Below are 10,749 nucleotides of genomic sequence, written 5' to 3'. Positions count from 1 at the left end.
GTCCTTTAGAGGCAGGACTAGGGGAAGCAGTGCCATATACATTTGCAGTGGTGTTTCAAAGTCTTCCTTCTTGGGGATCTAGTCTTTCCTTTAGTCAGTAGTTTCTGGGTCTAGAAAATAGCCAAGGTCTGGAAACTTGGCAAGAGATCATAACTACTTATTATGTGGCTGTGGCTGTGTCCTACCTATCTCCTGATCCTCCATCCTTGAGATCTTTCGATGATACAGCTTGGGCAATACTCTTATTGGCTACCTATCTATTTTGCCCCTAGGGATGCCACGATCCATCAACCATCTCCAAATCTCTCTGCAGGTAACCCTCAGATCTGGTCATTTCTTATGATAATTGTGTCCACTTGTCTCCTGACAGTGAAGCATTGCCACTGGGCCCCTATTCTGCCATCCCCATTGCTACCAGTGAGCCCACTTCTGGAACACCCTCTGGCCTACAGGGATACTACTGAGTTTTCAGTGATGCTGGTGACTCCTCACCAAAGCATTCTTTATCACTTTGGCCAGTGTGTCCACTGTGCCTTACTGGGGCCTCCTTTAAGAAAACATAGATACTTTATTATTTGTTGCAATAACATTCATGGAATAGGAAATCAGGTGTTCTGTCTGCTAATTACAGGGTTTTCCCCCTGGTGCACACTAAAATAACTATTAATATAAAATTTTCCATCCATCTACCACCTGAAACTGCCCTGCAGACACACATGAACCTTTGGATCTCAGTTGTGCTGAGCACCTTGTGACCTGAAGTGGTCATGTCAGTCACCCTCAAGCCTCTCTCATGTACTCTTCAATGGACTTGAGCACAGATCTGCCCCTTGACTAGCTTTAGAATGATGGGAGGTCCTTCAGCCCATCTATCTCTCAGCCTCTTTACCCTTTAATTTAAAGGAATTATGGAAAGAATATGTTCCTTCTTAATTCTCAGAAATATGACACACATTCAGCTGAAAAGTAAACACAGAAACCTTTTAATCCTTTGCAAGGCAAATTTCCTGGATAATTCCATGAGTTTTTATAATCATAGAGACAATTTTATCCTTACTTATTCATTACCAAAAATAAAGACTATGGTTATAATGTATTCTCCATAGATGCAAACAATCTCATCTATTTTGACACCAAAAAAAGGCAGAAAGACAAAATACAAATTCCAAGGACAAGGATGAAAACAATATGATTTTCAAAGTTTTTTATTTGTTTTGGTTTAATTTATTGTTTGTTTGTCTCACTGTTTGTATGTTTATCTTGCAAGAGCCTATAGATGTGAGGGAACATATCTGCAGGCTAATTTTAAACAACATGAGAGAGGTACTAAGTACTAAATAAAACAAAATAGAAAATGTCTTTTTTATTTTAAAAAATAAAACTTTTAGTTTACTTATTAAACTAGGAAGAATATTCCTGAAACATGTGAGTTAAATCGGTCTGCAAAGCATTCATAAATGGAGAACATGTATCTCCTCTAACAAATATTTTAAACATTGTGTTCACTACCAAAAGAGCTAATCAGGGTAGGGAAATTGTGAAGTCACAATCCCCCGCACAGACTAAATACAAGTTACTTTTTAACTTGAAGTCAGAAAAGTAAAACCTGTAAAAGTAAAAATATTGCCATTGTTCTCAGCAGTCTACTGACAAATACGACAAGCTCTCAAAGTCTTTTCAATAAAATGAACCCTGATTTCATGGCAAGCTCCTTGCTTAGGTGGCAATTACCGTTTTGTTTTGTTTTTTTTTGTGGTACGCGGGCCTCTCACTGCCGTGGCCTCTCCCGTTGCGGAGCACAGGCTCCGGACGCGCAGGCTCAGCAGCCATGGCTCACAGGCCCAGCCGCTCCGCGGTATGTGGGATCTTCCCGGACTGGGGCACGAACCCGTGTCCCCTGCATCGGCAGGCGGACTCTCAACCACTGCGCCACCAGGGAAGCCCGGCAATTAACTTTTGAAACTGGGCTGCTCAATCTGTGGATAGACGCAAACTGTATTGACAGAATTGCTCCACTTTGAAAATCATCTTCAGGATGGAAGAAAGTCCAGCAATGACCTTCTTCAATGCAACACTGCCTGAAGAGTTGCTACTGCTGCTGCTGGTGCCTCGCGGGGCTAAGCCCCAGGCTGGCAGGGTGAGCACTGACCCCAGTGCACTGTGACCACAGGCTCTCCGTGCCCACTCTGGGTCCTGGAGCTGAGGCCACGCTGCATGAGAGGTCCCTGGGCAGGTGCAACTCTCAATCAACAAGCTGGAAACAGGTTAAAGAGAAGAGAAGACAGTAAAGGTCAAATAGATGCTATCCCAGATAAAATATCAAGGGCTTGTGGACTAGAGCTGGACAATACGTAAAAATGAGGTAACCAGATATCAATAACGTTGAGAATTCAAGATGCTTGTACCACAGCTGAAGACACAGCTTTTCACATGTAGCTGCCGCAAGTTCTGCTTGGGAGCATTCTATTTAGGATTGACTTCTGAGCGGCACTCCTAGATAGTCCTCTTATTTGGTACATCTAAACTTCTGAATAATCTCAAAATGATGCCTCCAACACCTCCAAGGTTCTGTAGGTGCTTCCAAATCAAAGAAAGGTCTTGTCACGCCTGGTATTATTTTGGTGTTAGCCTATATTATATAACAATTATTTAAAAATTGGTAATCCATATTTGGGCTCAATGATAGCTCTATTAATCTTATTTTATTAACTAGAACATCCTATTCTCCCAACAGGATTAGTGGCTAGAGCTTATTGTACAGCCAAAACCAAAATGGGGGCAATGGGTTCTTGGAATCTAATCACCCATGATGAAATAGCCCACTGACCAACTCTCTGATGCAAGATCACCAGGGCGTTTCAACACAGCCTCAACTTTCATATAGTCAAGTCCTCGTGATGAGCAGACATCCAAACGCTTAGACTTTTGTAGGACTCAGAATCCTTTTTCTCTTAGCTAGCCTCTTCTTGCCCATTTTCTTTTACACGCATCTGTCCAACTTTGGTAGGCTGTTGAGTTCCAGTAAGAGAAATCCCATTCTGCCTCGTAGCCTCTCCCTTAGGGACTTGGAAAGGGAAGGTAGTGCAGTCCTTTCTGGCCATCTGCCTGGCATGGGACCCCAGGCTTCTTGGGGTACGTCTGACTGGCAACTTTAAAGAATTCTTCCGCAGCATCGAGTGCAATGAGACGGTCCTGCCAAAAAAATTAAAAATACAATTGTTGTCAAGATGGGAACCAAGCCATGTTCGTGGGAAAACCAATCTAAAAACTACAATATCCATCCTAGAAATAATGATGAGTGAGTAAAACATTTATTAAATTTTTCCCAACAAATTGAGAGACACTCCTTAGCCCTTACTTACATTATCCAAGAAACATTCCACTGCTCTTAACGTCCTTTCAAATCATTTTTCAATCTTAGGTTATACACACAATATTTCTCACATCTCTTTGACCTAGAAATGGTTCAAAAAGCTGACTGCCCAGCTAAATTGGCTGAAAAATACAGATAGATTCTTGAGCCACAATGCAAGTCTCAGCCGGTCTAAGTGCAATCCAGAAACCTGAATTTTTAAAGCCCTCCAAGTGATTATGATGTGCTGGCCACTGGGTACCAATGCAAGATGCCAGAATCGTCTGCCATACCTCATACCATGGTGGAGCTGGTGGTGTGAGAATGCTGAGAATATGGACTAATAGAGAAGCAAAACTTTAGAGCAAAATCAGAGCAGGTGGAGAAAGACATCCACTTACCACAACAAAGAGATATCTCTCCGAAAGCTCCCAACTGGTTGGGAAAATATTGGTCTCTTCAGCCAGTCTCAACAATATCTCCCGAGCTTCCCTTGTGTTTCTAGAATCACTGATGGTGCTGAGTTTTGTCACTGACAACAAAGAGTCTACTTCCTTTTGAAAACCTAAGGTAAAGAGATTGAACCCTCACGTTAATTAGTCATAAGGAAATGATGGTCCTGCAGGAGATTAAGGGACCCAACAGTGGATGAGAAATATGAGAAAACTGAAGCCCAAGGCACCACTGCCTGTGCTGCTTCCCACCACAGTGGGGTTGGTGGGGTCCTTAATTAAAATTCCCTTGCAATTTCTTCTTACCAGATTTTCTTTGTTAACTTTTTCCTCCGAGTTAAGCCTCGGATACTCATCCACTGACTGCCTGCTGCCCCTTTTCTTGGTTTGGAAACCCTTCTCCCACTCCCCACTCTTCACCTCCTCCCCTGTTTCCTGAATTCCTACTTCCCCTGATACCTGCACAATGGTCACCTTCAGGCCCTACTTCTCCAAGCCCAGATTCCCTTCCCCGGGGCAATATGGCTGACTGGTTAAATTACTTACTGCAAAGGTCTAAAAGACTCATAGATTTACCCTTCCTGGGATAACTTACATCATAAAGAGGAGACTATGAAGTCAGAACAATACTGGGTGAGTAAAGAGGGAGAGTTCCACCCCACCCCATCATATCCCAACTAAAGCAACAGCGGCTAGCAACTTGGTACCCCACTTTTGAAAGGTTATGATGCCAAGGTGTCATGTTCTCTTTCAAAGCAGAACGACTGAGGACTTCAAAATTGATAAATTCATTATTCTAAAACATGAAAACAAGCTTACTTTGTAATGTGAGGACCATGTTTATTGTATCACAACCCTGGCAGATTTAAGAAAAATCAATGCCCAATATCTACTCTAATACCACAGGTATTTTGCTGTCTCTCTTACAAATAATATTTCTCCCAATCTGCCTTACCTTATAAAGCTATGATTAACTGGCCAATCACTCCCACATAATGCAATCAATGTACAATGCCCAAAAAGTCAATGGTGGTGCCCATATGATTCCACTGCCCTGTGCTACTTGATACTGAGGACAGATGGAGTAACACATGGCAAAATATGTCCTCAAGACAGGGTCTGTTGATAACAGAAACATCAGATGTTTATCTGACGACGGGATTGGGAAAATAATTAGTACACAGTAGCCTTAATCAGTCAGTTACTGACATTCCTTCCATAAAAACCATGCTGGAGAAAGTGAAGAGGAATGCTCACAACTGGATATTTTTACCATTTCATAATCACTTTCAGACTCACCTAAATCTTCTAAAATGCGTTTCCATCTATTTCTCACTTCCCTTCGAATCTGTCGCAGGGTGTAGATATCGTAGTTGAGTTTTTGCCACTCCTGTAGGAAAATAAAAATTCAGTTTTATTTTTACATTTTGGCCTAAATCCCTAATTCCCAAAGTTAAGCTGTTTAAGCCTGTGGTTCTCCTCTTCACTAATCTTCAAAACAAATCCCAAAAGAACAGAAGGAGATGGGAAGATGACGTCAACAGGAATACATCAGCTCCATGTCTGGAGAATCTGTTGTATACCAGGTGATATGACACATTACATAAATTATCCTAATTAAACTCTTCACGTTACCTATTCTTTCAACTTCAGTGATAACACCTGTAAAGTAGGGATAACAAGAGTGAACATTCCATTTAAGATAGTTATAAAGATAAAAGGTATAAAAAAAACCTTTATATATAAAATACCTGCACACGGTGAGCACCTAATAAAATCTATGTATTACTGAAGCCATTTTATAGATAATGAAACTGAAGCCAGGAAAGGTTAACTGGTTAATCCAGTATCATCCAGCTAACGGGTATCAGAATTGGTGTTTGAATTCAGATCTCACTCCAAAGTTCATGAGAAAAATGACACACAGAGATTTCCCTGGCGGTCCGGTGGTTTAAAAATGGTCCACATCAAAAAAAAAAAAATCTTTAAAAAAAGAAAAAAGAAAAATGACACACAAAGAATTTGTGTCTTTCTTTATTATCAGAATAAAGCAGACCTGAAGTAGATCCCAAGTTTCTTGACTTCCAGCCAGTTTCTTTCACCGTATCTCAGCATTGCTCTCATTCATTTATGTTCCCATTATAGGATGAATCTTGCAAGCATTCAGCAGAACTGTTAAAAGATTATCATTCTGAAAACTTCAATCTTATGAGTAGTAGGTCCCCAAACAGAACTTGAACCTTTCAGGAGCATTAGAATCTTTACTGAGCTAGGCATTTGTTTTAAATGCCATGGAAATTTGTTTTCAAGGAGACTTCTCTATCGAGAAGGGTCATTTTATAGAGTATACCTTTTCCTCTTGGCAAGAGCATTAACCACACAAGTATCCTAATGCACAGCTTAAAAGAACATCATTCTAAATGCTCAATTTAAGACTCAAGTTATACGATATTCTGACTCCACTAACCGGAAATGTTTCAATGATGCCATTATTTCCCTACCAAGTTCCTTTCAAGGCTTGCCTCGCTCATCCCTAATCAACTGTCATGACTGGTTAAGAGAAATCAATTTAGCTGCCATTCCCAAACATTTATAGATACCACTTTGAGAAAGAAAAGCTAGCAAAATAAAGCGCGTTTTGTTATGATTGCATTTTAGATCTTGGATCTGAAGATACAAAGGCATCAAAAAGTCATGGATTTCACAAGACTATAATCCAAAAAGATATATGCACCCCATGTTCATAGCAGCACTATACACAATAGCCAAGACGTGGAAACAACATAAACGTCCATCAGCAGATGACTGGATAAAGAGGATGTGGTACATATATACAATGGAATACTCCTCAGCCATAAAAAGAATGAAATAATGCCATTTGCAGCAACATGGATGAACCTAGAGATTATCACACTAGTGAAGTAAGTCAGAAAGACAAATACCATATGATATCACTTATATGTGGAATCTAAAATATGACACAAATGAACCTACCTATGAAACAGAAACAGACTCACAGACAGAGAACAGACTTGTGATTACCAAGGGGGAGGGGAGAAGGAGGAGGGAAGGATTGGGAGTTTGGGATTAGCAAATGCAAACTATTACATATGGAATGGATAAACAACAAGGTCCTACTGTAGAGCACAGGGAACTATATTCAATACCCTGTGATAAACCAAAATGGTAAAGAATATGAAAAAGAATGTATATATATGTATAAATGAATCACTTTGCTGTACAGCAGAAATTAACACAACATTGTAAATCAACTATACCTCAATAAAATGAATTTTTTATAAAAAGGTCATGGATTTCAGCAATTTTCTAGAAATCAGGAAGTGGTGAATCTGAGTACTCTCTCCTGGTCCTCTGTTTTTGACCAAAGGGGTGTATACACATGTGTTTGCATAAGCGTGCAGTGGCTGGAGTCAGGGATGAAGCCTGTGGCACTGGAAGGCAACGCTGACTGCGTCATCTCAGAAATATGCAATCCTGACCTCATCTTCAGCACCATGTTAGAGCACTCCTACCTAATGCCCCACAGACTGTGTAAGTATTCAATACAGTATTGCCATTTTCATTGGATGGGTCGTTCAGTATATACAGCATTTTGGAAAAGAGCATGGGTGTTAGAGCCAGACTTCCCAGGTTTGAATCCCAGCTCCATTATTTATTAACAGCCTAACTTCGGGCAAGTTCATAACCTCACTGTGCGTCAGTGGCCTCATCTGTAATATGGAGATAGTAATACTACCTACCTCTCAGGCTTATCGTGAGGACCAAATGCTTTAATGCAAGCCCTGAAAATGGAGTTTGGTGCACATTCTCCTCCAAAGCAGTGTAGGCACAGTTAAGAAACAGTCTTCCAAGACTCAGGATGATTTCTATTATGAGGATTGAGGACACTATACATGACATTAGGCAGTACCTCATTTGTGAGGACCTCCAGAAGAAAATTTTCTCTGCTCTTGACATTAGGTAGGATTTCACTTTTCCTAAAAAATGTTTCCCTGTTCTGAACATTGTGAATTTTATAACTGATCAGTTTCCACGCTTACCTGAAAATGTCGAGTCCTTTCATGGAAAACATATAGGATTTTGAAAGCATTTTTGAATTATCAAAATTTTTACTACTTTTTATATCTTTATGTTTTTTCTCTTTTCTCATCTACTTCTAGTTTGTGCCCTCATTGTATTTTCATGTACGTTACCTTAAGTCCTTTTTGATTAAAAAAAAAGACTATAGGGCTTCCCTGGTGGCGCAGTGGTTGGAAGTCCACCTGCCGATGCAGGGGACGCCGGTTCGTGCCCCGGTCCGGGAAGATCCCGCATGCCGCGGAGCGGCTGGGCCCGTGAGCCATGGCCGCTGAGCCTGCGCGTCCGCAGCCTGTGCTCCGCAACGGGAGAGCCCACAACAGTGAGAGAGGCCCGCGTACCGCAGGAAAAAAAAAAAAAAAAAGACTATAAATAAAAGATTACACAGAGCAGCACTGTGCTTATTCTCAATGAAATTGACCCTCCTGGCTGGACTAAATGAAAAGTGACCAGGCTTCGACTCACACTTGATTAGAGACCCACACAGTCAATCCACAGATGAGATGCTTTACATATTCACACAACCTTAAATGATGTAACAAACCACTAGGTGGCTTCATTAACTTGCGATTAAAGGTCTCTGCTAATTTTTCTTTTAGCTCCTTAGGCTGATGCCTCAGAACTTCTGTCCTGAAGGAAGTGTAGCCAAATCTCTATTTTTCGGAGACCCATTCATCACTGGGTAATCCAGGCTTCAGACTTTTTTTTTAATCTTTCTTTTCTTGCTGTCCATCTATCAGTTATTTTGCTATTCCTAAACACTAACATGGAATGTTATACAAATCCATTCCGTTTCAGTGTCTGTTCCTCTGATAAACTGTTAGATGGTGAAGCAACGATGTAACATTTTAAAATCCGCTAAGGATGGATCCACACACGATGCACGTGATAAGTACCTGTTAGGATTAACAGAATGAAACGCTGCATTTCATAAATCCATATTATAACTGTCTTCTTTTGACAGAATACTCATGGATAATCATATATGAAAGTATTTGAAAGTTCTGTGCAAAATTTAAAGCTCTAAAACCAGAAGAAGCTTGGGCAGAGTTTTAACTAAGTACTGGCTTTTGAAAAAAGAAGTAAGAGGAGAATTTGAACTCCTCTTTAACATACGATCCCAAAGGACAGAATCTAAATGTAGCAAATGAGAAACGGTGATGAACAAAATCTTACCCACAACTAAAGAAACTCATTTATTCCCTGGTATTAGAGAAAAGCAAGTCTTATGATGTCCTTCTACATTTTAAAAATTGTACCAATTTTCTTTAGACAAACAATTTGAAAATAACAAGTTAAATATTCTTCACAAGTGACTTGATGCTCAAATCTATTAGACATCAAGAGTTAAACTCTTATTTTAAAAAAATCTTTGTTTGCTCATTATTTCTGAAGTAATACATTGTGGTCTTTGTGATGCTGTGGCCCGAAACTTTTAACAATGACTGCATTAGCAGAGGTGTAATAAAAGAAATCATGCAGATTTAATTTCATAAGGTACCTGAGAACCAAGTCAAACTGAAAAAATGTGATTGAAAACAAGTAACTGAAGACGCTTAGCTTAATTTTTGAGGTTTTTCTCCTCCCTAGTTGTTGGCCAAATCAGATCAGGGTTGCTAGATAAGAAGGATGAGGCCAAACATGAAAGGAGAACAAAGCTCAACCTCCTGCCACCATCAGGAGCTCGGTCTCCTGCAGCTTTCCATCCCATGAGCTTGCCTTGACCTTGAGTTGGGATCATTTTCTCACGCATAAAATTAAAACATTTTATTCATACCTACACTGTTAGTGTGAGGTTGTGGAAACACAGCACAATCAAAAAGTACTCTTACTTCTTGTTAAAAAGGTGATTTATACATTTAAAGAAATGTACGCTAACAATAGGTGACATATATATATATTTTGTTATATTCATATTTATGGTTTATTACAGTGAAAGCATACAGATTAAATTCAGTAAAGCCAAAAGGCACATAGAGTGGAGTCCAGGAGAGACCCAGGCACAGGCTTCCAGTTGTCTCTCCCATGGAGTCATATAGACAGTACTTAGTTTTCCTAGCAATGATGTGTAACAATAGGTGACATATATTTTAAAATCATCTTATACTCTTAGGAACAACTTCAAAAGAGATTAATTTATTTTTAATTATAAAAATAATATAGGGCTTCCCTGGTGGCGCAGTGGTTGAGAGTCCGCCTGCCGATGCAGGGGATACGGGTTCGTGACCCGGTCCGGGAAGATCCCACATGCCGCGGAGCGGCTGGGCCCGTGAGCCATGGCCGCTGAGCCTGCGCGTCCGGAGCCTGTGCTCCGCAACGGGAGAGGCCACAACAGTGAGAGGCCCGCGTACCGCAAAAATAAATAAAATAAAATAAAATAATCACATAGAAATAAAAATTCAAAGAGAACAGAGGGTACAAAATGAAAACTAAAAGTTACTTTCTCACTCTTTTTTTGCCTTATTCCTCAGAAGTAGCTACTTCTGAACCTTTTTTTTCTTCCTCCTCCCCTCCCTCTCTCTTCTTCTTCCTCCTTCTCCTTTCTTTTTTTCTTCTTCTCTGGTAGCTACTTCCATAACTTCTCCAAATATTAGGTTTACACTTCCAATCTCATATGCATTGACTTTAAAATTTCTTTGTGCTCTCTGCTATGGACAAAGAGAGCTATTTAGCTCTTCTCTCTCTCTCTCTCTCTCTCTCTCTCTCTCTCTCTCTCTCTCTCATTGCAAGGGAGACAGGACAAGTGGGGACACAGATTCTCATTAGTATTTGGACAAATCACGATCTATCCCCTGGGGCTGGCACACTGTGGCCCCAAACAAAATCTGGGTTCTAGTAGCAAAAAGG

The 10,749-nt window shown here is 40.3% G+C and overlaps 1 protein-coding gene across 1 annotated transcript in view; it reads right to left on the bottom strand.

The window, feature by feature from the left end:
- Positions 1–1,218: 1,218 nt before the first annotated feature.
- The window catches only part of MREG (melanoregulin), a gene marked incomplete at its 5' end in the record, with an annotated part of 120,554 nt that continues 111,023 nt past the window's right edge, over positions 1,219–10,749 (bottom strand). Inside the window, 3 exons of the mRNA XM_029225431.1 lie at positions 1,219–3,192; positions 3,754–3,917; positions 5,104–5,194. Coding sequence (XP_029081264.1) covers positions 3,058–3,192; positions 3,754–3,917; positions 5,104–5,194 — 390 coding nt within the window. The remainder of the gene's footprint in view (positions 3,193–3,753; positions 3,918–5,103; positions 5,195–10,749) is intronic.

This window comes from Monodon monoceros, unplaced genomic scaffold, assembly GCF_005190385.1.
Source record: "Monodon monoceros isolate NGI ecotype Baffin Bay Population unplaced genomic scaffold, NGI_Narwhal_1 Super_Scaffold_16, whole genome shotgun sequence".
In the NCBI taxonomy this organism is placed as follows: Eukaryota; Metazoa; Chordata; class Mammalia; order Artiodactyla; family Monodontidae; genus Monodon; species Monodon monoceros.
The sequence above is the reverse complement of the archived record's forward strand: the minus strand, read 5'-3'. Positions and strand labels throughout refer to the sequence as shown.